Source organism: Aquila chrysaetos, chromosome Z, assembly GCF_900496995.4.
Source record: "Aquila chrysaetos chrysaetos chromosome Z, bAquChr1.4, whole genome shotgun sequence".
Classification (NCBI taxonomy): Eukaryota; Metazoa; Chordata; class Aves; order Accipitriformes; family Accipitridae; genus Aquila; species Aquila chrysaetos.
Genome location: NC_044030.1, coordinates 85,467,087 through 85,494,406, shown reverse-complemented (window position 1 = coordinate 85,494,406; position 27,320 = coordinate 85,467,087). Strand labels below are relative to the sequence as shown.

At 47.5% G+C, this 27,320-nt stretch overlaps 1 protein-coding gene across 1 annotated transcript; it reads left to right on the top strand.

Annotated features, from left to right (window-relative positions):
* The first annotated feature begins 1,910 nt into the window (after positions 1-1,910).
* On the top strand, positions 1,911-20,111 carry MEX3C (mex-3 RNA binding family member C). The gene is given in 3 exon segments (XM_030005042.2): positions 1,911-2,005; positions 2,007-2,670; positions 17,000-20,111. Coding segments are annotated over 3 exon segments (1,923 nt in total). The 5' UTR covers positions 1,911-1,972; the 3' UTR covers positions 18,226-20,111.
* Positions 20,112-27,320: the final 7,209 nt, after the last annotated feature.

The following is a 27,320-nucleotide window of genomic DNA, read 5'->3' as shown; positions in this document are numbered from 1 at the left end:
GAGCAGGGGGAGTTAACAGCCTCTCTCACTGCATCCAAGGTTTTTGGCTGTTACCTCTGACCCAAGGTAGGAATGATGTTTTCGGCCCTCATTACTCAAAAAATATTTCCGAGAACACTTTTTATCATGACTATGGGCCCCAGCAGACAATTATCTAATTCTCGTTTTTACGAGTATTTTCCACAAGTAGATAGAGGGGCTATTGTGTTCATTTATCTATTTGCTAGTTGAAAAGAGGAAACGAAGGCCCCCGCTCATCTGGAGCCCAGTGTGGGTGCTGTGCCCCCAGCACGGTGACCTAGAGAGCATCTCCACAAAGGTCCAGGAGCTCTGCTCAGCTCTGACCTGGAAGGAGGACCTCTGAGGACAAGTGTCGGCTTCCACGGATGGAGCGGTCGCAGCAAGGCAATTTGGACTTCGGTCTCGCTGCGAGCAGCATCCGCCTGGGTGCCAATTAACACCCTCAGTGATTGCAATGACGTGGACATCTGGCTGCTGAGAACAACACGTGCTGAGTCCAACTGCTGCCGTCTGGAGAGCTTTTCCTCTGGTTCAGACCTCGTTTCTTTTCAAAAGCCTTCCCCCCCAGCACCCTATGGGCTTTGCCACGCTTGACAGACCCATCCTCCTTCTCCTGGACCCATCAGCCACCTGTGGCACAGCAAACCATGCTCCTCTCTTGGAAACCTCCCCTTCCCTGGCCGACAGTGCGCAGACCGATTCTTCCACTGCAGACCTCCGCCTTTCTACCCCAGCTAAAGATCTGCTGTCCCTCTCGCATCTCATGGTTGTCTGCAAGCTCACAGCTACGTGGTGAATACAGAACTTTTAATCTCTCCCAGCCTACGCTCCTACCCCGACGTCTCCCTTTCCCAGCACTGGGAACGACGTGGGCATCTGTAACCTAGAGTTGGATTTTTCCCCAGAACCTTTTCTCAGCATAACATCTTCAGGGAGCAGCTACCCCACCCCAATTCTTGCTCCGACGTTCGTATTTCAACCATTTGCACCTGGCTTTCCTTGACTTCGTCAAGAACAACCCTGCTGCCCTCACGCCGAGCCCGAAGGCCGCTGTTGAAGACCATTTTCCAGCCTGTTTTTGTGGAGGACCGTGTCACCCTCTGCTTTGTCTTCCTCCCCGGGCTCTCTCCCCGGGCCCACGAACCAGGGGCCAGTGGTCTTCACTCCCGGCTCACCATTTCACTTCAGAGTCAAGGCGTCCTTTCCCATTCCTGACTCTCGGCGATCATGTTTCCAAACAAGTTTCTTTGTGTTTTGCCTGAAAATTTTCACCGGCCACTTGAAGAGGCTAAGGGGCTGAGGTAAAAAATTGCACAGCTCTAACCGGCATCGAGTTCCCGCACCAGAAAGCCTTCACCTCAGCGGGGAAGCCCACGACAGAACACAAGGGGAAGGAGGGCAGGGGAAGGAGGGCGTCCATCAAAGGCTTCTTTTTTTTTTTTTTTTTTTTTTTTTTTTTGATCTTTTGGAGGGCGGGTGGGGGATGTCTCACACCGTTTCACCAAGGATGGCTGAATTTAAACCCAGAACGCCCAGCCTGGCTTTCCTCACAGCTCCCCTACCCGTCCCTGAGGAACCTCACCTCAGCCTCCTCACACAGAGGCGGCGGCGGGCCACCGCCCCCCCCCCCTCCCCTCACACACACTCCCCGCCTCACAAGCCCCGCCCAGGAACCGGCTCCGCCGACCAATGGCGCGCCGGCGAGCGCGGGGCGGGGCCGCACCTCCTCCTCCTCCTCCTCCTCCTCCTCCTCGCCCCCCCCCGTCCGCCGCCGCCGCCGCCGCCGCCCGCGGCCGCCGCCGAGGGGAGCGCCATGGGACAAAAGGCGCGCTGAGGAGCGCGGCCCCTCAGCGCCCAGCCCGCACCCGCCGCCACGCTCGGTGCCCGCCGCGGCATGCCGACCCCCCGCCGCTAAGGCCCCGGCCCCGGCCCGCAGCGCCTTCCCCCCGCCATGCCGAGCGGGAGCGCTGCCGCGGCCTCTCCCCCCCCCCCCCCCCCCCCCCCCCGCCGCCGCCGCCACCGAGCCCGCCGAGCCGCCGCGTCTCCCCCCCCACCCGCCGCAGCCGCTGGTGCTTCTCCAGCAGCGACTCGCCGGCCTCGGCCTCCGCGACCGCGGCCTGCCCGCCGGCGGAGGAGGAGGGACGGGGGCGGCCCGGCGGCGGCGGCGGCGGCGGGCGGGCTTGGCGCCGCCGCCCGACCCCCCCGGAGAGCCGGGGCCTGGCGGGGCGGAGGAGGAGGAGGCGGCGGGGGACGAGGGAGACCTGGAGCTGGAGGAGGAGGAGGAGGAGCTGCTGGCGGGGGAGGACGAGGAGGAGGAGGAGGAGGACCCGGCCGCGCTGCTGCTGCTCTCCTCGTCCTCCTCGCCCTCCCAGCCGCTCCCGCTGCTACCGGCGCTGGGCTCCGTCCTGCTCTCGCCCTCCTTCGATGCGCAGGAGGCGGCGGCGGCGGCGGGAGCGCTCTGCGGGGCGGACGATCCTCAGGGCATGATGGCGGCGATGCTGTCCCACGCCTACGGCGGCGGCGGCGGCGGGGGGGCGGCGGGCCTCAACGGCGAGCAGGCGGCACTGCTCCGCCGAAAGAGCGTCAACACCACCGAGTGCGTGCCCGTGCCCAGCTCCGAGCACGTCGCCGAGATCGTGGGCCGCCAGGGTGAGTGGGGGACCGGGGAGGGGAGACACCACCCCCCCCCCCCCCCACCCCCCCCCCCAGTCCACGGGTGGGCGGCCTAGGGGCCTGCTGCCTCTTCCCCCGGGGGTTCGTGGCAAGCCTCTGCCCGCACACCCCCCCCCACCGCGGGGTGAGCCCCTTCGGGGGCGGCTGGAGGAGCCCCTCGCCTCGGTAGTAGCTTCGTGGGGTCCATCCGTCGTCCCCCCCCCCCCGGGGGCCTACATCTCCCCTGCCAAAGCCCGGCTTCCCCACCGGGGACAGGGTGCCGGCAGCAGGCCGGCCCTGCTTGGGAGGCGAGAGCGAGCGCCGGGTTAGCTCAGAGCTTCGGCTCTTGGTTCGCGGGAGCTGCGAAGCCCAGCGCGTCGTCCGGCCGCGTACAGGTAGGTGTTGGCGGTGGGCTTTTGGTCTTGGGTGACGCTCGGCTGGTGGCCTTCGGTGGGAAGCCGCGTTTCGCCCAAGGAACCTGGCGGCGTGCTCTGCGGAGAGTTTGGGGTGAAGGCCTTGGACTTGCTCGCCTTGCAGGGCAGGGTATGGGCTGACGCTCTTTCTACAGCTTTCCGCCGCGCTCGCCGAGACAAAGTGGGACCTCGGGAGCCAGCGAGATGGAGACGAGGAGCCACGTGCAGCCCTCTCCTGCGTGAAAGCCCTCGTCTTTCTGCTGGGGTTGTGGCTTCCTGTTGATCGCTATTGCTACGCTCCGTGGGTCTCTCTTACGCCGTTAGGATAAGGTCATATCGGTGATGTCACGTTCGTTGTTGGCCTTTTATGTGGTCTCGTGGGAGCGGTGCTTGGAGGAGTTAGAAAGGTGATGTTTCGTGCCAGCTTCCCGGCGGTGAACCTAATTTTAAAAGCACTTTTTATATATCGAGCGAAGCGCTGAGCAGTGTCAAGTGTAGGTGTGGAAATGCAGGCAGTGAAGTTGCAGCTCTCTTCCTCTTCCCTTTCTGTGTTATTCTTTATTGGTTTGGGGGTGGTGTGTCTCATGTGCTGATCAGCTCTGATAACAAGCAGTTATGCCGTCTGGTCTTCCTACATCAATGTGGCTTTTGTTTCTTTTTTTTAATCCTTGAGCGTGGAAGAAATGGTAAAATCAGTCTACGCTAATGTGGGACTAAAGAAATGGCCACTGAGCACCGATGCTTAGGCAGACTTTTGTTTTTCTCTTCCTGCGTTTATTTTAGGCTTTTGGGAGTCAAGGGTGGGTTTTTTGCTGGGTGTGTCAAAGGAGAACCAAAGGCCGTGCTGCAGAAATTGGCAGGTAGCTTCCTCTGATGCAGACAAGTCCATTCTGTTCAGAAGCAGAAAATATCTTTTCCAAGAAATAGTGTTTGAATGTCTTAAGACTTTGCTCGTGTGTCATTGGGGATGGTGGGCAGGGGCGGGGGGGGGGGGGTGGAAAACAGAACTGAAACAGTTATTGCTACAGTCCTCTAAAAGAGAAATACAAACTATTAGGCTTTGAGGACCGATTAGGCTGCCGTGTTTGTTCTGCACCAGATCAGGATTGTTCTCTGTAGTATATTTTTCAGTGCTTTGAGTCACTTAAAAACAAGATAATGGAGTTTGCATAAAAATAGGATCATTGTTCCTGAAGAGTTCATTTGCTGCTTCTGCTTTTATTTCTTATCTGATGTCACACTGTTTGGCTTGTGATAAAATATTTAGTCTCCGTGGGGAGGGGTTGTATCATAAAAAGAATTAGGGCTACAAAAGCGGAAGGAGCAGAAGGGAGCAGAGGGAGAGCTAAAAAAATTGTTACCAAATATACTTACATGAAAGCTTTGCATAAGGAGGTCCTTCAAAATTCTCATTCAAGGGAGACTTATGCTTAGAGACTGACTTACGTAAGTCAAGTTCCACTAAATATTTGTCACATTTCGAAGAAATACTAGTCCTTGCATCTCCTTTTACGGCCCAGAGCTGTGCTGGCTCATTGCATGGGCTAGAGGCTCTTGCTCTCTCATCCACCTGCTTTGCATGTGTCTGTGCTCTAGCCCAGCAAAGTGTCATCTGCTGTAGTGCAGCTTGGTCTGCCTCGAGCGAGGCTGGCCGGGGCCGCATCCTTTGCCAATCGTTCTGCTCTCTCTGAAAATGAAGATGCTGCATATTCTCTTCCTAGCACACGTCGTAACCAGCTGGTTGCATTATCTTGAACGAGTTCAGCTTAAGTTTTATGCCAGACTCCTCTGTGCTGTAATAGTTCAGTATCTAATTATGTAAAGGCGATGCAATTGGAATGTTGCTTCTGATGGATTTTCACAAAGATTAAGTTTATGTTCTTTCTATTGCTGTCTTTGTGAGGTACAAAAAGAACTTGAAATGTCTGCAGCCCAAAAACATCAGCTCTGAAATACCAGGAATGCTGAGTTTGATCTGGGCTTTGCTGGAGGCCTCATTGCTGTGTCTGAAAGCATGTTTATTGTAAGTCCTAACCCCCTAACTGAAAGAGTAATGATAACCGGAATTCCACGGTTATTCTTTACCCAAATTTAATTTTTTGCACAGAGGAACAGAATTTCCAGACACTGTTTATCAGACAAGAGGAGCCCCTGATTCCTGAGAGATCTGTAAACAAGCAAAAAACTTATGGTGCTTGCATTTTTTTTTTTTAATTATGTGCAAGTTTCAGAAATAAATATAGCACTTCAGGTAGTGAAGTGGTGCTCCCACTGCCCCGCTCTAGGTCACTGTATTGCAGGTTCCCACGTGGATAGCTGCGCTTACCAAATCTGTGCTGGTTGCTGTGCACAGATGTGGGATGTTGCAGCCATAGAAGGTGTGGAGTGCCTGAAATGTACCTTGTGGTTGATGGTTTTCTTGTGAAGCTACATTGGAGGCTGCTGGGTTACTGTGACAGTAGTTTAATGTGTTGCTGCTGGAAGAATTTACATCACTGGAAAAGGCTTAAGTAAGATTTTATTTTAATGAATAGTAGGTGTTCCTCCTTTTAAAAAAAAAAAAAAAAAAGTCCTGTAGTATTTCTGAAACCTTATGGGGTTTTGTGCTTTTTTTGTTGTTTGGTTTTTTTTTTTTAATGTTCTCAACCTTTTCTTATTCCCCTTGCCCCCCGCCCCCCCTCCAAATGAAGCTGACAGACACTGGTTGGGGTAGCGTAATGTAATTCCTTGTAGTCTTTGAAGTGGAAGAAACGCAAAGGTGAACAACAAAGGAAAAGATATTTGTATCTTTTATTCTTGTTAAGGCATGTGACTGGGAGCCAGGAAAACTAGATTCCATTCATGGCATTGTACAGGCTTCCTGTATGAATTTGAACTAGCTGTTGAATCCAACCTTCGGTAAGTTGGCCAGTCATCATGCTGATGAGAAAAGTGACTTCCTTTGCTGTCAGCAGCTAAAAATCCTGCATGCACAAAGTTGCATTGGTTTAAAAAAAATAAAGTTGGAGAAAAGTGCTCTTGAGAAGTGGTAGCAAGAAAGCTGCATTGCTGAGGAGGTGACCTTGTTTGCCTGAGAAAAGCTGGCATAGGGCGTATACCCAAAATTATATAAGCATGTATCCAGACTTAAAAAAACTTCTGGAGATCTAACCTGGGAGGTTTTGTTTTAATCTCTAAATCACGTGAAGGACTTGTAAGTCTGCTGCGAATCACCTGAAAACTGTTTCTTATATGTAAAGCTGGTGATGGTGACCTTCTGTGGCAATTCTGCTGTGGTCTGGTGGGCCTTGAAGGATTTGACTAGTGTAACTGGAGTCATCAGTGCCCCCCACTACTTCCTTTACACTAAAAAAAAAAAAAAAAAGATATGTTTCAACGCTAAAAGCTCTTTTGAACAATGCAAAAAGAGGGGTGGTGTCTGAAGACATGAACAGAAAACCTGAAAGATGCTGGAAGGGACAAAAGTCTGTCCTATAAAGAGATGCTTCATCCTTGAGTGTATTAACTGTTTTCAGATAATGATTGCTGGAATATATTTGCTAGTGCATTCCAGTGTTGTGACTATCCAAGTAATGTGATTTTCCAAGTGGTTTTATCCTTGATAAATCTGACAATAGTGTTTTTTCTCCCTAAGACTTCACTCGAGTTGGAGCTACTTTTAACTCTAAAGCCTGCTGCTTCTCTTTCTTCAGTAAGAATAGTTCAGATGATGGCTGCAGAACTTGAAACGGGCAGGGCAGTCTCCAAACCCCAGATGAGTAAGAGGTGGAGGAGTGATATCATCCCATTTCACTGATTAAATCGATAATGACAAATCTGCTTTGCATGAGATGGCCTTGCAACTAAAATAACATTTTTATGCATATTTAATGATCTTGGACTCCTTTTTGCTCTTTGCTTTTGAATGTGGGCTCTTGAGCAAAATATTACTTTGCTTAAAATAGTCCTGTAATTTGAACCTAAAAAATTATTCTGATAAGCTGGTAGCTGATAACTATCTAGTGTAGCTGAACAGCCAAATAAAAACAATGGCTATCACTCTGGGGGAGTGGAAACAGTGCTAAAACAATCCTGGAGCAAATACTTGTGTTAGCTGAGTACAGTACATGGATGTCCTATAGTAGGATAATTATAGTCCTTTCAAAAAGAACTATATGTCTGGTTTTATGTCTGGATGTGTTCTGTTAACAATGTTACTGAATTACTGGTGATACTTATATAGCCTTGACTGGTTATTAATTGCTGACCTGTAAGAAGTAGTCAGCGTAAGCATAGCTAACCAGTCTGAATTGCATATTGTGTTTTTTAAAACTGGATGCTTAAGATTTCCACTCTCATGAATAAGTTTAATTTGCATGACTGAAGTCATCACATATCTCGGTGTCAGCTGATTGCCACAGACAACAAAGACCACAGGTTCAGCTAACTGATTTTAAGTGAAAGCTGAAAAGGCAGTTACACTTCAGATTTTTTTTTCATCTTCTTTAACAAGCAGGTTATTAAATGCCATGTTAAGTGGCTTGTTCTAAAGACTGACAGAAAACTTGAGCTATTTGTTGAAATCCAATATAAAAGCTATTTTTCTGAAAAGTTGAAGTCTTGTCACTTTTAGAGCCTGAAACTCCAGAACTGAAACACGTGAGCCTACTGTGGCCTGGCACAGGCTGAAATCACTGCTGAGGTTTCAGTGGCCTATTCCTCTGGTGCTGTGTAACAAACATTTCAGTTCTGCTATTTGTCATTTATGCTATGCAAAGATCCAACTCAAGTTGCAAAGTGTGTCAGAAGGGTGCAGGTTCTCCAGCTGGGGTCATAAATCCTCAGTCATAAATGCTGCTCTTGTCTGGCTTGTTGGGTGGGAAGCACACCAAACACAGTGCACACTCGGGAGATTTTTCTCTTTGTGTAGTCTGCCAGAAATTCTGTAGATTTTAACGTATGAATACCAGAAGTGAATACCTGCATAAGTAAGATTTTTGGATGAAGCTGAAATTAAAATAATAAATATCTTGTGACATAAAATGCTAATTTCTAATCCTCTGGTCCCTTTGTTTTTTAGAACACAGTAATTTTACAAGAAAGAGTATGGGTTTTTTTAAGTTTATAACATACACAAGAAATTGTGATTAATGTGCTTCTGAACTGCACTGGATTAACCTGTCTGTGGCATGAGAAAACAGTGATGAATTTTTTTTAAGCTGTTAGTAAAGTCAGCAGATGTTGTGTGTTTCACTGTCTTAGCCCCTGTTACCCTCTCATCTAGTACACTGTGGTCTGAATTTCTGGAAGAGAAACTTTGTTCTAAACAAAGTGTTGGATATCTCAAAGTTGTTAATTTGTTTTTGATGCAGTACGTCCACCCCACAGGGCCAATTCCCCATTGCAGGCAAAAAATTTAACAGGGATAGGGTTGCAAACTTGCTGTAACAAAAAAAAAAAAAAGGCTGCTGAGCACTAGAACATTTTTATTCAATCAAAAGAAAAGGCCAAAAAGCTTTAAATCAAGTATTTGTTTCCAATTTCAGTTACCCTTTAAGAATGTCTTCCTTTTCTCTGTCTTTCAGGTATTCCTTTAAGTTCATGAGATCTTGCCAGCGTCTGAGATCTCGGTTTCCTTCACTGGTGTGAGTCAGTAGTTCTGTGGTCTGCACCAAGTTCTCTGCTTCTCCTTTGAACAAAGACACAGTATCTCTTACTTTTTACCTTCTAGTGCATTTTACATTTGACAACGTACTGTGGAATTTTGTGTGTAAAAACAAAGGTCTAGCAGCATTTTTGAATCGGGGATTTGGTGTAGGTGAAGATTTCCATGGTTTTTTGCAATCTTCCTTTTATTGGCCATCTTGGCATGCTGTGTGCCATGTCGAATGGCGGTCCCTTTTAATATCCTCCTTAAGTGCAGGTCAGGTTTCCCAACACTGTTGCTCACACCAATCTGTTTCATTTACTATATCAATGTTCTTAATGAAAACAACTTTTGTCCTGTAGCTATTTTATTTGTTGGACATACTCCCTCTCTTACAACTATTGCTTTTCTACTGCCGTATCTTCCTAATTTTGCTCAGCAGCTGCTATCTTAGTCCTGGTACTGCAGTAGTGCAAGTAATTAATAATACAAGTTGCTGCCCTCTGGCTCTTTTGCTGCATGTAACTTGTTTACTGAGTTGCCATCTGTCTTGGGAATTGGAGTATTCCTCTGCCTGTGAGTTTGCCAATTTGATAGATTGTCCCAGCCTGACATATAGAAGGAAACAATGTGCAGGCTGACTGCTTCATTTTGTACTGGATTGATATATAAATCGATTGATAAATTGATACATACCTAAGAAATCTTTAATAAAGAGCTTGTATGCGGTTCTTGAACCAGGGCTTTTGTTTTCCAGAAGAGGGAAACATCCCTGAGAGCTTGTGAGCAGCCTTCTCTTGGGAAGGTTTCTCAGCATCATCAGAGACTCTTAAAGCTCCCCTCTTTTTCCATCCGTTAGCTTGGCAGCAGCAGGGCCAAAGAAAGTCCTGCTCCCTGTGGTCTGGCACAGCCAAGTGGCTGACCGTGATTCCTTGGCTTTTGGTTGAGGTACTTGAGATCTCCAGGTTGTCCTCCTTCCTGGACGAGCCCGAGCCCATGCAACTCCAGCATCTGGTGCACTCAAGCTTGAAGCGCTTGTCTGGCAAGTATCTTGTCTAAAAACCGTTCTGCAGTTCTAGCTGAATGCTGACAAGTAGGGAAGTCATGTATCGTCTTAGCATTCATACATGTAAAAAATGCAAAGCGAAATAAAAGTGGTCAGTTGCTCCTCAGAAATGGGTAAGCATGATGGAATGATAATGGGAGCAGTCTTGGTCACTATATATAGTGTGAGTCATATTGAAATGTTCCACAGGCAGGCACAGGGGTTTGGTAACTGCCACGTACTAAAAGCCTTTGATTGCAGTGGTAAGTTAATGAGGGGGTCAAGAGGCAGGGAAAAAGTCTTTGTAGAAAATGCTCTAATTTTTATTTTTCTTGAAAGACTTGTATGTCATCTTTCCTTCTTTTGGAATAACTTTATCAGAGTGGCTGTCACTTCAGTTTTTCTTTCTCCACGCTACTCACTAATTTACCTACTTGTAGCATTGCTTATTGTAGTGTCATTATTGTTAGAAGTGAAAAATGGTTATTACTAGTGTACAGCACTTCTGAGGTACAGTCGTGGTCTGAAACCACTAATACAGCCATGCTCCAGAGCAGAGAGCTAGAACTTTGTTCCCCAGTTTGGGGTTGTAATGGTATTGGTACCATGTTTTGGATCGTAAATTTGAGAAGAAGTTCTGCTTGGTGGGTTCTCATTATGAAGCATCCCTACTGTGATAAGTGGAAAATTTCATCTGAAAAAATACAACCTGATGAAGGGCAGGAGCACATATAGCGCTTGGGTAGCCTGCGGGAAAAGCCTTTGCCCAGGGACATCAATCTCACGACTCTACGTGTGTGTTTCAAGTGGCCACCTCCAAGGAACCGCAGCCTGGCTACCACCAGGGAGGAGATTGCTTTGGTTTGTTATGTGAACAAAACAGCTGTTGTTTAAAATCTGCATATGTCCATGTCCCCATTTAAGCAGTTAGCCTGCTCTCTTCTTTGGGGACTGTCATCTTCTGTTTCCAAACCTGCCAGCGACCTGCCCCGTGAGCTTGAGCAAATCTCAGCTGCGAGCTGCGGATGTCTCTCAGTGTATTCATATTTGTGAGCGCTCTGGCATGTATCATGTCTAGTTGTCACACGGGAGCCCTAATCTTACCAGCTAATTAACCCAAATAGTAATCAGACTATTATCTGTACTATAGAATGCTAATGGAGAGTTGTTACAGCTGTTGGTGGTTGGTCTAGGCCTGTCTTCAGCATGGATGCTGTGCTCTGTAACGAGGTGTCTCTCAGCTTACCTCTAGCGGTAGAGAAAGCTACATAAAAATAAAGGAAAACTTGCTTTCAAAAAATTCTGTTTGATAATTATCATCCAAGTTTAGGCTGTCTCTTAAAATTGTTTAAAAATAAAATTTAAAAGCAATATTTTTACAGCCTTCATTTCTAAAATCAAAATGCCAGAGGTGTGATAAATAGCTGCCTGAGTATGTGGATCTGGGGTTTTGGGCAGATCAGCATCTTTTGCAAGTGTAGAGAAATTACTTTCTTCATCTTCTTTGATTCAACTAACTATATTCAACAGCCAGTTGAAAAAAAACTGTCAGGAGTTGAAATTTTCCAGTCTATGAATTGAAACAAGGTGTGAGATGAATTAATTGATCTTAGGTGAAATGCAATAGTAATCGCAGTCAGTCTTATCAACTGACCAGACAACAGGTAGTATTCCATATGACTTTAATAACCCAGTGAAGTGCCAAAAATGTTCTGGTCTTACTTTTCTTGTGTAGCCAGCCTGCTTAAGGAGGTTTAACCATTAAGTAATTCAGAATAGGATTTCATTTTATGTCCCAATGGAGCTTCATCTCTTTTTAATAAATGGAGTATAGATCAGTTTTCTACTGTATAATCACAAACTGGATAGATACTTTTAGCCATGTCACAACTGAGAGGAAGCACTCTATTTTTTAAGCAAAAGAATGCAGCTTGTACCACCACTGGGAATGAACAGCCCTTCTGAAAAATATGTAGAGCAGTCATTCTTAATGAAGTAGATTAATTTTTCTTTGTTTGTTAATCGGGTGGGCAGTGTTACGCTCTGCAGACCCAGCAGCTATCGGCCTTACGGTACATGCAGCGTTTCAGTCGCTGCAAATCCTTTGTTACCTTAGCTGCAGGAGTTCTCGCTTTCCAAATAAAAGCTCATGGCAACCTGGCAATGAAATAAGGGCTGTACCAGCTTTACAGACTCTACCTTTAAAGCTGTGTCCATACACAACAGTTGCAGGTTCATGGAAAACAAATCCCTGTGCAATCCCCTCTCTCCTTGGCACACCCAGCAATGCTGTCCCATCCTGGACTTCCCAGACCCTGCCCGTACTTTCTAGGCAAGGAATTAGCCATGGCTCTGCTAGCAGCTCATGGTTCCAGCTTGATGTCGCTAATTCTGTTACCACCTCCTTACTGGGTGTCAGCATAGTACAAAATCGATGGTCAGAGAGCTAAAGACCGTATTCAGAGTGGAGGCTGTAATGCAGTATTGCCTTTTATCAGATAATGGCAAAGCTAGTGAAAAAATATATTCCTGTGAACTATGGCTTTCTCTTTAGTGCTAACAAGCTGTGGAGGCCGATCTGTGAGCTCTCTGCTTTGCCTGTGGTTGCTCTGGGGCTGAGTTGGAGGATGCCACGTTTGGTCAGGGCTGTTCATCAGCCCTGCCTCCTGCGTGAGAGATGAGTTGGTGCTCATGCAACTTCACCCTGCTTGCTGCTCTTACAGCCCAGGCAGTACCGGTGTCTTCCCAAAGGATCTGTGTGTCTCAAGAGCTGCAGGAGAATTTTGGTTTTAATCCCCTTAGCTGGGTACTCGTCAGGAGCAGGGAAGGAGAACAGACTGGTATTGCCATTTGATTGTGGTTCACAGGGGCTGCTCACTGAATTTTTACCTGGCGTGACTTCCAGGCTTCTATGGAGATAAACTTCTGGGGTTTTTTCAGGTTGTTTTTTTCCCAAAGCCCTGTGTAACTGGGGAGGCAAGGTTAAACAGATGTGACGGTAAGGTTTGGGTTCCCGTGCGTGCCTGAACCCCGATTTCACAGCGCTTGGCAAGAGTTACAGCATCAACGTGGGTGTGAGGTGTGTGTGTCCCTGCTTTGACAGGCTGCGTTTTGCTAACGCTGGTACTGAGAAGCACGAAGGATTCCCTTCCCCTGGTGTAGCTGTTTGGAAGAGACCACCGCAACAAAGGGATCCTCACCTGTAAATCAATCCTTGTCCCGTTCCCAGTTCCGTTCCTTGTCCCGTTGTCCCAGTGTGTGGCATTGACGTGAATTCAGCAGAAGAAACAAACAGGGGGAAGCTTCCCTTTCTCCTGGGCTACAGCCGTGGCTGTGCAGAGGAGGAGTCTGTGGGATGCTTTTTTGGGTGGTTCTTGGCTCACGGCAGCAGGTCGGCTGGCGTGGTGCAAGGCAGGTGTGCACAGGGTTCCCACTGCGGTCGTTTGGCTCTGCCGGCTCCGTTGGGGAGTTTCCCGTGTGAAGTAAATGGCCTGAGACTGGGTTTGACATTATCTTGTCCTGCTTGTGATGATGAAAGGTGAAAGTCGGAGCGAAGGCTGAGCTGGCTGTCACTGTGTGATGGGTGAGGACTGTGGGTGCTGTGGCTGCTACCCTTAACTTTCACTTCAAGGCGGGGGGGGAAATAATCTGTCTTCCCATCACCTTTTTTTAATAAGGAAGTATTTGATCGTTTAAAATTGGTAGTGTATGAGGTAAACAATTCCTTCAGAGCTACCCTTAATTTTCTTGGGGAGTATAATGTTCATAGTGTGTTGAAAATGTTCGGTCAAGTAATCCTCTTAAGGGAAAAACAGGGAGGAGGCTTGAGAAGAATGATACAAATCAGCCGGCACAGGGTGAACCCTGCCTGCAGGGCTGAGTACGGCTCTGCTCCTTGTCGGGTGCCTGGGCAGGCAAGTGCTAAATCTTTGCCTAAACGAAAGCAAAACTAAAGGGTTTGGCTTCAACTTTGTCAGTATGTACTTATGGCTGAATGTGCTGCTTAGGAATTCTTATACTGCTGAACCAAGTACGGTAACTTGTATTGAATAGACTTACATTATCATACCAAAACTAAAATTACTTTGAAAGTTTTGATTAAATTGAATTTCCAGTCTAGAAGTCCCCTCTTCAGGCTTTTTTAATCTATGTACTTCAAAGTCTTGGATACAATGATCTGATGATTTATTGCAGAAGTGTGGGGTGGTGGTTTCCCCCCTCTCCCCCCTTTGTCTTTCTGTGTCTAAGCTCAGGAGATTAGGAAACTTCTTGATTCATCCTTTGGCCACATGACTTCATAGCTGGCCGACCCTGTGTCATCGTGGCCGCAGCACCTCTGGATGCCATGAATCGTCAGAGAGGGGATGGGATCAGCCGTGCTTTCGTATCATCGCCTCAGTAGTGACTAATTGAGGAGGGTGGGAAACCAGAGCAGCTGAGCAAAAGCAAATAGAAAGATCATCCCGCTGGAGTGGTATAATGGGCTACTGACCTTGTGCTTTGACATGAATGTCTGTTGTGGGGTTTTCCAGCATGCCTTGCAGACAAAACCCAGTGGGTATTGACTGACTCACTCAGAAATGTTGGGTTTCTTATGTGGTGACTTTCTTCAGTTCTTTCTAACTTTTCAGATAAAGTTTCAGGGTTGACCTTGACGGTTTGTGGAGTCAGCTTTCCATTGAAGCCAGCATTCTGGTGTTTAAAAGTCTCGTTCTGTCGCTGCGGGGAGTTGAGGCAGCGTTTGGCCTCCGCTTTCTAGGTATGCGACTCATACCCTAAAAGAAAAGCTCTGCCCACCTTGGTCTGTGCCATTCTGCAGCCTGAGGAAGAAAGGCAAGAAGGCTTTTCATCACACCAGAGCGGTTTGGAAATGTGGCTCTGGCAAAGCTATCTCTGGGAATTTGCAGCTGAAATGGGGAACAGAGCTGAAGGTGCAGACTTCTAACTTGATTTGAGTTTCTAAAATATCAGGAAAATCTTGTCTAAAATGTAAACTATAAGAATTGGTAAGGCACTGTGGAATCTAGAATTAAGTAGGCTCTGAACTGCGGTATATAATAAAGAATTATCTAGCTATTTATATATGAGTATGTCTTGTGCTAGATGCTCCTAGTATTCTTTAAATGCAGCCTCTGAAATTTTTAGGAAATAAGGATATATACTTGGGTGGAATGGAGTGAATGAAAGTAATCCGTGTAAATTGGAGAATAATTGATACAAATGAGGAGACTGACTTTGGTTTTAGGTGTTCCAGTAAAGAGGGCTTGATTGGTGGGAGAACTTCAGCAGCACCATTTTAGGGATCCTTGCGGGTTTAAGGTTTGAGCCCACCATCTTTTCTGAGTAACTGTGAAGGAATGGGAAGCAGGGTGGGCGAGCAGATTTACTTACAGGGAGAAATGCAAACAAAGAGACGGAGGGAGTAAAGGCAAATTGCCAAAGTGAGGTGCTGCTGTCGGTTACAAGCAGGGAAATGGCATGGCTTCAAAGGATGCGTGCTTTGCTACTTCCATAAGTCATCTCTTGCCTGTGTTTTCCCTTTTTTTTACCTAGTAGAGCACTAGTACCCTTCTTGGGCTGTAGCGGGAGGTTGAGGCTTATGGGTTTGTGCTCTCCTGCAGATACTTACTTGCTCTTCGTGCTGAACTTCTTGTTCGGCTCTCGGGTCTGCATCCCCTCCTTTGCGCAGATCTGCCTGTGCCTCGCTCCTTCCCTTGCCGGAGCCCTCCCGTCCTCCTCCTTGCGCTTTCTGGTTGGAGGTAGGGCCTCCGAGAGCCCTCCTGACGAGCTGTTGAAGATAATGAACTTCCTCTCCAGCTGTGTCCTGGAAACAAAGGGCTGTTGTGTTCAGCCTTTGTCCTTGCTGTGTGCAGGGGCCCTGCAAGAAGCAGCTCTTCCTTCCCTCTATTCCAACCGGCATCTGCATATTTGCTATTTTTTCATTAGTAGATAGTCCTGAATAAAGCGCATCTTTGAGTGGCTTTCTAACTGTAAAATTGTTATCGCTAGTGGTACCTTGGGTGCAAGGGACTGACAAAACACTGTTTCGAGAGACTATTTCGCGTACCCAGACAGTTACAAGATACTTAAAGTAAGTGAGGAAAATGGGAACAAATTTCACTCTGCAAGTGAAATTATGCTGAAAACACTTGATCTGCAAATGTTGCTTATAGTTGTTTCAAGATGAGGCTTGCTATAAAATGACATTTAGTGTGACATGCTTTTGAACTTGTTTTAATATAGGCTAAATTCAGTTAAGACTGAATCCCGTAGACTGTCTTGCGTGTCATGGACCTGCTTGCAACTCTGAATTTTGCACTGCCTGCTTTTCTGGTCCTGTGATGGGTAAAAGGTGCTTCTGTGTGCACCATGCCAGAATGCCTTAAGCATCTTAGGAAAGAGCCTGCCACCACTGTGTCCTAGTAAACTTTATAATTCAGTATTATATATACTGAATATATACCCCCAAAATCAAAGACAAATGTTACATTAACTTTTTGATTCTTTTTCAGGCTGTATTTACCCAGTTAACAAGAGAAATTCCACGTAGGCATGTAATATTACATAGTAGGCCTTATTTGCATGCAACAAACTGCTTGAACTCCTACTTGACAGTTCAAGGAGCAGCTCCTTCATCCCACAGGGAAGAGTAAGGTTTAAATAACACTTATTGATAACAAGAAGCAATGAAGAGTTCTCAGTAAATCAATTTTATCTATATCCTACATGGGTTGTGATACAGACCTTTCTCTCACTTGTTAATGTTTAATTTGCTTTTAGGTCATGCTTGTCAGTGGAAGGCTAGCGTATCAGCAGACTTACCTGTGTGTTTGTGTGAGCCTTTGCTCCTTTTGCAGAATCTTAGAAATAACTGAAGGATACCAAATCAGTGGAAAAAATACAAGCTCAGCAGTATTTCTGGGATAACTATGAACATGTCTGTCATAGAGAAAAAGCCATCCATGTTTGTTCACCATCTAATAGCAATCGAGGAGATGATGGGCTAAATCAGCCCAAGAAACATTGCTAAAATAGTTTGTGGCTGTGTCAGAGGCCTGTTTGGAAATAATAGGTAGAAGTTGTTACTGCTTTCTCTAATGTGGGTTGCAGAGATAAAAACAGCTGCTTCTAGTTTCACCCTACAGTTTCTTCAAACTCTTGAACAGCTTAAAATAGGTGGCTTTCTTGTGGCTTTCTAAACTTAGATGTCTTGCTAAACTTGCATGTGTTTCCTTTGAACAGGTTGCAAAATAAAAGCACTAAGGGCCAAGACAAATACTTACATTAAGACCCCCGTTCGTGGAGAAGAACCCATCTTTGTTGTCACTGGACGAAAAGAGGACGTAGCCATGGCTAAAAGGGAAATTCTCTCAGCTGCTGAACACTTCTCCATGATCAGAGCGTCACGCAACAAGAACGGTCCTGCCCTGGGAGGCTTGCCATGTACCCCCAACCTGCCAGGTCAGACGACAGTCCAAGTCAGGGTGCCTTACCGTGTAGTTGGGCTAGTGGTTGGACCAAAAGGAGCTACAATCAAAAGAATTCAGCAGCAGACCCATACCTACATAGTCACTCCCAGTAGAGACAAGGAGCCTGTCTTCGAAGTCACGGGAATGCCCGAAAACGTTGACCGTGCGCGTGAGGAGATCGAGATGCATATAGCCATGCGCACCGGGAACTACATCGAGCTGAACGAAGAGAACGATTTCCATTACAACGGTACAGATGTGAGCTTTGAAGGAGGCACTCTCGGGTCTGCGTGGCTTGCTTCTAATCCTGTCCCTCCTAGCCGCACCAGGATGATTTCTAATTATAGAAATGACAGCTCCAGCTCCTTGGGAAGTGGCTCCACAGATTCCTATTTTGGAAGCAATAGATTGGCTGACTTCAGCCCAACGAGTCCGTTCAGCACAGGCAACTTCTGGTTTGGAGAAACGCTGCCTTCGGTGGGCACGGAAGACCATGCGGTCGACTCTCCCGCGTATGACTCCTTACCAACGCCTTCCCAAACCATTTGGACCCCTTTTGAACCTGTAAACCCGCTCTCTGGCTTCGGTAGCGACCCTGCTAGTAATGCCAAGCTTCAGCGCCGAGGGAGCCAGCCATCTACTCCTCGCCTGTCGCCCACATTTCCAGAGAGTCTGGATCACCCGCTGGCTAGGAGAGTGAGGAGCGACCCACCTAGCACCGGCCACCAAGCCGGCCTTCCCATATACATCCCCGCTTTCTCCAATGGTACCAACAGCTATTCCTCTTCCAACGGCGGCTCCACGTCCAGCTCGCCCCCCGAGTCGAGACGGAAGCACGACTGCGTGATCTGCTTCGAGAGCGAAGTCATTGCGGCCCTGGTGCCCTGCGGCCACAATCTCTTCTGCATGGAGTGTGCCAACAAAATCTGTGAAAAGGAAACGCCATCGTGTCCCGTTTGCCAGACAGCTGTTACTCAGGCAATCCAAATTCACTCTTAAATATATATAGGTATTATTATATATGGACTTTTTAAAACTCTTAAAGGCATGGGTGTAATGGTACCCTCTAGTAAACTTCCTAATGAATTCTGACTGTTGGGCTTTCTTGGGATTAGGCTGAAGTTGTTAGTAAATTTCTACTTTCTCAAAAGGCTGCTACGGTAACACTAAACCTAGGTGGTCTCTGTCCGGTTCAGTGTAAGCAGATGGCATGTTTAGCAGAGATACATCTGCTGTGATGTTATGGCACAGTGAGGGGAAGTTTTCATCAATTACACAACTGAAAAAAAAAAAAAAATTTACAGGCTTTCTAAAGGATCTCTGTTAACCGTTTGACTTCTGTGTGCTGGCAGCAATGAACCTCGTCGCCTAAACGCAGAAGTACTCGTCTGCTGTGGAGGGTTTGTGGCATTATCAATATATCAAACAACACTTCCAATGCTGCCTTCTTTACACTGCCAGTTCTGAAAAACAGGTTTGGGGAAATTATTTTTGCTTTGTGCAACAACTTATGCCTAATTCTTCAGCATTGCAAATACCTTTTTTTAAAGCATAGTTTGATTTATTGAAATGGATGATGTTATTGGCAAGTTCAGATAATAAATTACGGTGAGGCGGGGGAGAGAAGCTGCCCGACGCACCTCCGTTTCACCTGACGTGTTAAGGGCAGTATGTTCAGAGGATCAGGAACGTGTCAATTTGTGAATTCCTACCCACTGCTTTTCTTAATGTAATGTGGAAAAGTCTGGCTGGCTTCATCCCATTTCAGTAAGGGCTTTGGGATGCACATACTTCGACTTACAGTGAGGATGCTGACATTCCGTTCGTTAGTCTGATCAAGCTGTTCTTAAATGACATTTTTAGAGAGTATATAGTTCAAAATGTGAAGCATTTTTATGTTCAATCCATATTTGTCTTGCACATATATAAATATATATTTTATTTTTAGTAAGGAAAAGGAAAAAGGGGGAGTTGCGTATGTGCCCTTGTATTATTCATGACAGCAGCTGTGACGGTGGCCCTGCAATCAGTTTACTTCATTTCAAAACTGTCTTTCCAATCATAAGGAAAAAAAAATGTCTTTTGAATGCGCTTCTCACATTTCAACCTGTGGATGTTTCTAGCTTTTTCATCCTCAGTACGTTCCCAAATCTGTGCTGGCATATATTAAAACAACAAAAACAAAAAAAAGACACAAAGTGGAGTTCTGGTGGATTTTTCTATTTTTTTTGAAGCATTATTTTCCCAAGACAAGACAAAGCTTTTTTCTCAGTATAACAAAAAGAAATTATATGTGTATTGAACTAGTAAATATACAGAAAATTTTATTTTTTATTTCCACTTGAAGAGTTACATTTCGTATAAAAGTTTACAAATAACGGTTTTTATTTTATGATTTTCAGTATAAGAGTTGCCTTGATGGCATATTATGTACTGCATAACTTTAATGCTATAATTGCTTGTAGAATAGTTACATGTCAGTATTGAAACCTAATCTCTAGCTGCAGTCTTGTAGATACGAACAAATGTTCACCGAGCATGTATTTTGTATTTTATTGCATCGTACACCGCAACTAATAAGCCAAGGAATCGACAGACATTAGGTGCGTGTACCATTTCTATAAACCACAAACTAAGAATGATAAACTATCAATATAGTTTAGTATTTGCTAATTTTACTACACTTTTTGTTATGTATATGTAGGGAGGTCATAGGGATTATAAATTCAATTTGAGTAAAGTTTAAAAACCATATATTTTATGATAAAGGGCCTTTAACTTATGACGGCCAAAGCACTGATATTATATATTTGCTGTAAAGAGAATTATAAGAGTTTTATTTTTCTGATATTAAAAGTTACTTAATAAAGACTTGTTTCCATTAACTTGAATGTTTTGCTGTCTTCATAGTTGTCGCTTGGAGCAGCCTGTGGAGGCTGGGGCTGGCTGACATCCCTCCTTCCCTGCCACCCCCCCACCACGGGGGTTTCCCAGTGCTTAACACGCCACGGACCTGACTTTAGTGTGGCTGGGTGACTTCACGTGTGAAGAATCTTGTTTTCTGTTAATTTCTGGCTTTACACGCTGCCTTTTAAAAAGCAACTTGGGGTCTTCCAGAGGGCACAGCCGCAGCCTGCTCTCCTGGTCGGGAACTTGCATTTCAGAGTTATTTCAGTGCGGCTGCAAGGTAAACTCCCGGTGCTCGTGTTTGTGAGGATCACCCAGCAGCAGGAATCACGGAATGGTTTGGGTGGGAAGGGACATTTACAGGTCATCTAGTCCAACCCCCCCTGCCATGAGCAGGGACATCTTCCACTAAATCAGGTTGCTCAGAGCCCCGTCCAACCTGACCTGGAACGTTCCCAGGGATGGGGCATCCACCACCTCTCTGGGAAACCTCTCCCAGTGCCTCACCACCCTCATCGTAAAACATTTCTTCCTTCTATCTTGTCTGAATGTCCCCTCTTTTAGTTTAAAACCATTACCCCTTGTCCTCTCGCTACAGGCCCTACTAAAAACTCTGTCTCCATCTTTCTGCTAAGCCCCCTTTAGGTGCTGGAAGGCCACAATAAGGTCTCCCTGGAGCCTTCTCTTCTCCAGGCTGAACAACCCCAACTCTCTCAGCCTCTCCTCACAGGAGAGGTGCTCCAGCCCCCTGATCACCTTTGTGGCCCTCCTGTTGCATTCCCTCCTGGTCGGATGGAGATTTGCACCCTCTGCCTGGCGCAGAATGCTTTAATGTTTCCTTCTAAAGTCGCCGTGTCCCTGTTTTGCCATGGGCCACTGTCTCTTTTTCTGGTTTTGCTGTTGGAAGGAGCTCTGCTGCGGTCTGGGTTAGCCTGGGTTTTGCGCTGGCTGATGGAGCATATTTGGATACTTTGGTGATGTTCGTACAGATTGATTTTTGCTCCCTGTTGAAGCATCCTTCCCCATTTCTCACCAACGGGGACCTGCGAGAGGGAGCAGTTCCCCTCTGGGAAGGAGGTTTGCAGCAAAACAGAGCACCTGGACCGCTGATGGACATTTCCTTGGGATGGAGGAGAGCGACAGCGGTTAATAGGAAAAGGCATTTTAAGGCCATCTGGCTTCAAAGGTGTGTATTTATAAATGCTGGTTGTAATGCTGCCAGAGGCTGTTTCATGCAGCCTGGTGCTATGGATGGGGACCCTGGTTGGGTCTCGCCGGTGGGGTAGATACAATGGGGTGCTGCCAAATTTTTTGCCAGAATTTATTTCTGATTATTCTTTGGGGGTCGGGGGGGGGGAAAAGCTGCTCCTTCCCAGCAGTACACACTGACTTGAATTTCTCCTGCTTGGCCAAGGATTTTAGATGCCCGAGGACCGCTTTGCCTGAGGGATGTTTCACCCCTCCTTCATCAGCAAGTGTTCGAACATCCCTGGGGTACGCGGAGGTGGTGGAGCCCATGCATCTGCCCGTGGTCCTCAAAGCCACTGCCCCACAGCTCGTGTCCTCAAACCTAAACTTTCTGTTCACTTTCTTTAGGAGGATGGCAAGGAGACTTAATTCTTTTTAACTGTCTTTTTAATAGCAAGTCTTGGGAAGAGATCAAAGAGTATTTCAATTCACTTCACTTGGGTCTTGGGGCGGTTTTAGCGTTGCAGCAAGAGGCCTCAGACATAAAACCTCAGGCAGTGGGGAGATGTAACCTCCTGACTTCTAGCTGTACATAACCATCTTAAATCCAAACCCCTCCGACACGTTTTATTTAGCAGAGCAAGTAGCACTGCGGTTACTTAGGAGTTGCATAAGACAGGCACGGGCTTAAAAAACTCTAGTTCTCCTCAATTTGCTGTTGTGAATTTATTTTTCCATGCTCAGGAGCACTTGTGATGAGTGAGTAACCCGCCTGGAATTTTAACTCTTGTTCATGGAAAGGGAAGCATTCGCCACCGGGCATCGGCATGAGCCGGTCTGCCCCGCTGCCAACCGGGCTGGTTAGGACAGCTAAACGATTTTAATTTTTTTTTATTTCAAGGTGGAAGTTTTAAGGAAGCAGTCAGCTTGCATTTTGCCTTTCAGCCCCCAAAGCTTTCCTGGCTGGGCTCTGCGCTGGCCCGGGAGCTCCTGTAGTGGCTCTCCGCAGGCAGGGAGGGCTCCGGGGAGGCTGGTTTTTGGAATCGGTGAGGCTGGTTTGGAATCGGTGAGGCTGGTTTGGTATCGGGCAGAAGCCCCGCAGGACCTTTATCCGGCAGGGTGTCTCGCAGCCCTGACCTCCTGCAACAGCACCTGGCTGGTCCGAAAGCCCCCTCCTTTCCCTGGGAAACCTCCTCTGGCTCCTTGCTGGGAGCGAGGGGGAGATGGGGATGGGAGATGTCTCGCAGCTGCCAGGGAAGGAACTCGGGGTTGTTTTCTGCTTCGCTAGCAGTTGTATGAACCTCGGGGAGGGAAGCAGAGCAGGCTGTGCCTGGAACGGCACGTCCCCGTGCTCAGCATCTCCCGATGGGTCCTGAAAATCAGCCAGGGTTAGGCTGTTCCTGCTCAGCTGTCCACAGGGTTCAAATTTGCTCCCGGGGACAGTAGGTACCGGTCAGGAGCTGGCAACAAAATGCTTTAAGTTTAAAAAAAATTTTTTTTAAAAAGCCCTTTTGTGCTTCGTGCTGGTCTTTCTTGCATTTCTGCGAGCAGTTGGGCTGGTGCGCCAGGACAGGGAGCTGCACTCAGAAATCCTCTCCCTCCTTGGAACCAAAACTCTTCTCCACGTCTCGTGAGGATGCTCACGTCGGCTGTGGCTCTGGCAGAGGTAGAAGGGCGATGCTTCCCTTGGGATGAGACCGCCGACGCATCAAGACTCAGGAGCCGACCTGGCTTTTGGGGTTGGAATTGTTGGAGAGTTCGGGGAAAAACTCGCCTGCGGGTGAGTGAGCTCGTGCCTCGGGTCCCAAGGAGGAGCTCCCTGCCCACGGGCACCTCTTAATCCCCATCCTGCAGCATTTCTGCTCATCAGCCCACTGGAGCTGCCAGGACAACGGCCGGTGCTGGTAAGGTGGGGAGCAAGTTTGGTGGCAGAGGCTGCAGAGAAAGCTCGATCCTTCTGCGGCTGGGACCTGTGGGCAGGGTGGCAGGTTGGTTGGTGCAGGCAGCTGGTGGCAGGGGGAGGCACGGGGCTGAGCCCCCAGCCCTGACTGTACGATAAGCAAGGCTCAGGCTGGTGGGATCCCATACTGGTGCCGCAGGGCTGCGCTCCTGAAAGAAGCATAACTGGTATAAACAAAAAATGAGGGGGTTTTGTTGGGGTTTTTGGTTTTTTGGGTTTTTTTTTCCCCCCAAAATACCCTTGGTCCAATTTTTTTCCAAAGTTGCAGCACATTTCCAGAAACTGCTTGGGTAAAGTTTAAAATAAATGCAAAAGGAGCTGAAGGAGCCAGGGGTGCAGGTTGTTGCAAAGAAAACACGTTGGGCAAATGAGCTGCACCAAGGGGCTGTAGGAAATCCTACATGCTGATGCTGGCAGGCAACAGCTCCATAGCATGAAGTACAGCATGGGAGTGTTAGGGATGGGGGGAGGAGGAATGCAAAGCTGCAAAAAAAGCAAGTGGAAATGCGTGATGCCGTCTCCGCACACCCTTCTGCAGGAGCAGCTATGGAGCAGCACGCCCGCAGCTCTGGTTCTGCTGCGGTGTGGGTGGGAAAAACCCCATCTACACCAAAACGCTCCCAAAACCCCTTATTTTTTGCAGGATTTCAAATTGCCGCAGCTTGCCGTGCGGGGCTGGCACCATCCTGCCCTCCGTCCCGGGGCGGGTTGGGGGTCATCCCGTTGCTGTCCCCCCCCCCCTCCAGCAGCCAGGTAAGCACAAAGCCGGTCACAGTCGTGGGCCTGAGCTGCTGCTCAAGACCTTTCGACCACCCCGGCCATCTGCTCCCTCCAATTGCCGGCGCAGCCGAGCACGAACATCGTTAGCGTACGAGCTCATTTAGGAAGGGTCACAGTTCAAGCGCTGGTGACATCTGACAGTACAAACAACCCCCCCCCCCCCCCCCGGCTGCAGCTGGGGAGCGGGACCAGCGGGGCATTAACAGGGCATGGGAACCGCATCGACCCGCAGCAAGGCTGCGGATGAGGGTGACAAAGGGATTTTTGCTGCGAGCGTACGCTGTACCAGCAGCTGGCAACGGGGCCAGGGCTCAGCTGGGAGTACCAGCTTATCCCCAGTGCTGCATCCCCCTCCCCACCCGTGTACAGCATCTCCCCCCCACCCTGTACGGCGTGCATGCCGTCAGCGGGGGCGGAAAAAATATGTTTCTACGATGTTTGTATGCGCAAACCAAGGAAAAAATGAGAGAAAAAAAAAAAAAAAAAAAAGCAATCTAGACTTGTGATCTTTTTGCCATGAATGGGAAGCCCAGACTTCACCCGCAGGACGACCGGTCAGGAGGAGCTGGTGCTCAGGCTAAGACTTTTTGGTCCTGCTTTAGCTTTGTGGTATGGATTTATCCCCAGCCTGCAGCCGCATGGTCACATCGGGGGAGTTAAACGTGCAGCATCACGCGCCAGCACCCAGCTGCTCAGCGCTCTAGAGGGTACCACCAGTGTGAGATCCAATGGTTTTACGTTGGCCACGACCAGGCAGCAGTTACAAAAGAGTTGCTAACAGCATCAGGAGGGAGAGTCCGGCAAGTTTTCTGGTGAGGTAAGGAGCTAAAACTGGTTTAAGGTGGTGATGGATGAGCTTACGGAGGGACCGTGCAACTGAACAGGAGAGTCTTGGTGACAGGGAATTTATCTGTGGGGAGAACTTGAGTATTTGGTGTTTCCATACATCCAGGAAGATGTTTCGGGGCGAAGTGTCACCATTTGCATTACAGTTATTTAGGGGTTCAGAGGGTGGTTTTTTTTTTTTCTTTTTTCTTTTTTCTTTTTTTTCTCTCCTTTCTCTAACCTTGGGATGCAGTCGCTTACTGAGATCAGCAGAGCCCCAGAGCATTACAAACGCATCGCCTGTCTCCTGCTTTATTGCTAGATCTCATGACTGGAGGTGGTTGGTATTTTATTCATTTACTGGGAAGAGTTGTGCAGGCTGGTGACTGCAGGAGCGGATGGAGTAGAGCTCCTGTGCACATCTTAACACAGGATGGCAATCGCTCACGGACACATACGGCTGCAGAGACCTGGTGCCTGCTCTGGACTGCACTTGGCTTCGGGTTCGATGCTGGTTGCACCCAAGTATCTGACACGTGGGACTCTGAGAAAAGGACCGACCCTCTGAAATGACAGACAGTCCTGCCCCGGAGAGCTCTCCTAGCCACAACACAGTTCAAGACCGCAGCTAGCAGTTTTGATAACCGGCCAGAAACGGTAAAAGCTGTCCACTGAATGAAATAAAGAAGCCAGAGAGTTGAATCTTTACCTTTTTTAATCAAAAACATACTCTGTTACAGAATTTCAGGAAAGTTAACTACAGTATATTATCCACAAACTAGGTCTAATGAAAAACATACAGTAAGCTACAAAGGAACTACTGGGAATTCTGTTGACCGCTTATCAAAAGGCAATGGCTAAAAGAAGAAATGCTTAACTAGGCTTTCATGCTCAAAAAACCCTCTCACAGTGAGTTTTGGGTTATGGGTACTTCACAGCTCTCAATCCAGCTGAATCACAACTTTGTAGCGCTACCAAACTTCAGCAAAAAGACACAGAAAAAGGTACTGGAGCAAGAAAGCGCTAGGTGATTTTGGTGAGCTTGAAAGAATGGAGTCCTGTCAATTTAGGAGCGATGTATCACCCACAAGGCACAACAACAGCCAACAGTGCCAAAACCTCTTGAGATTTTGTCGACAGTAGTTCTGCTTTCCACCAGGTCTCACCAAGTTAAACTTTCACAATGCTGAAAAGTCAGGTCGGTTCTTAGGGACCTCAGCAGCATCGTATGGTGGCAGCTTTGACTCGGCATGGTCGCACCTCCCAGATCATTTTCAGAAACACGCAGCTGGGAATAGCATTTTGGAGGCGGATGACACAAGGAAAGGATATGTTCGGCACCCAGCTCCTACCTGACTGGTGGAGAAGCACTTTCCAATGGATTCATTTCCCTGTCTAGGACCAAAGTGCTGACTAGCCGCATCGGGGTAGAAGCAACCAGCTTAGCGCTTGTGAATAAAGCAAATGCCCTACGACAGGCAACCTGCAAACCTCAGTCCCAAGAACAGCGCCAGGGTCCTCAAAAACCTGTCGCCAGTCACAGAAACACTCCTGTTCCCAGCAGGACCAGGCAAGGCCATCGCTTTTAATGTTGAAGTCTTACTTTAAAAACAAAAAGAAAGTAACCTCTCAAAAATTGTGTCCTTAACAATACCTGACAACTAAGCATCTTGTAATTTTATAGAGCAGATGTTAAGTAGCGTGGGGCCTGACAGGAGAAGAGGGGGAGGAAAGAGGATTTCTTAAATGAAGTCTGAATCCCACTTAGAGGAAGACCCATCTGGCTGTCTTGAACCGGTTAAAGTGACCAGCGATCCCAGTCACTGCGTAGCAGAGTAAAAATGCAAATCGAGGAGACAGTCCTTTCTAAAGCGCTTACTCTTCAAAGAAGAGATTAAAGATGTCTCAATAAAGACCACCATCAAGACGTAAACAACATTTGAAGGGTTCAGAGGCAGAAGCCCCCCCTATATACACTGGCATAGGAATTTTTTCATGGTTCCTAGTAAAAGAATTGAGGCAGTCATTCCTGAGCTACGCAGAGAGGACACTGTCGTCTTTAGAAGTGTCACAAGAAGTAAGATGGTCTCAAAGGTAAGGCACAGGAGTTGGACACAAGTTCAATGACTACTGCTGCTACAGACCTGTTTTGTGACTGGGGGAGACCCTTGTCTCCTTTGGACTGTAGGCCCCTCTCTATAAAGCAGCCAGAGTACTTCCCAGGTCTTCAGTATGCTAGAGCCGTTAATGAAGTGATTGATATCGCAATCAATCGATCAACCCCCCCCCCCCCCCCCCCCGGGGGGGGGCCAGGTCCCTCAGCACATCGTTCTCCTCAAGCCCAGAGAAGTGATGTAAGGAACAACCGTTTCTAACCAGCACCACTTAGCAGTTATGGCTCCTTCCAAGCGATTCCTGCTAGAATTAAGTAAGT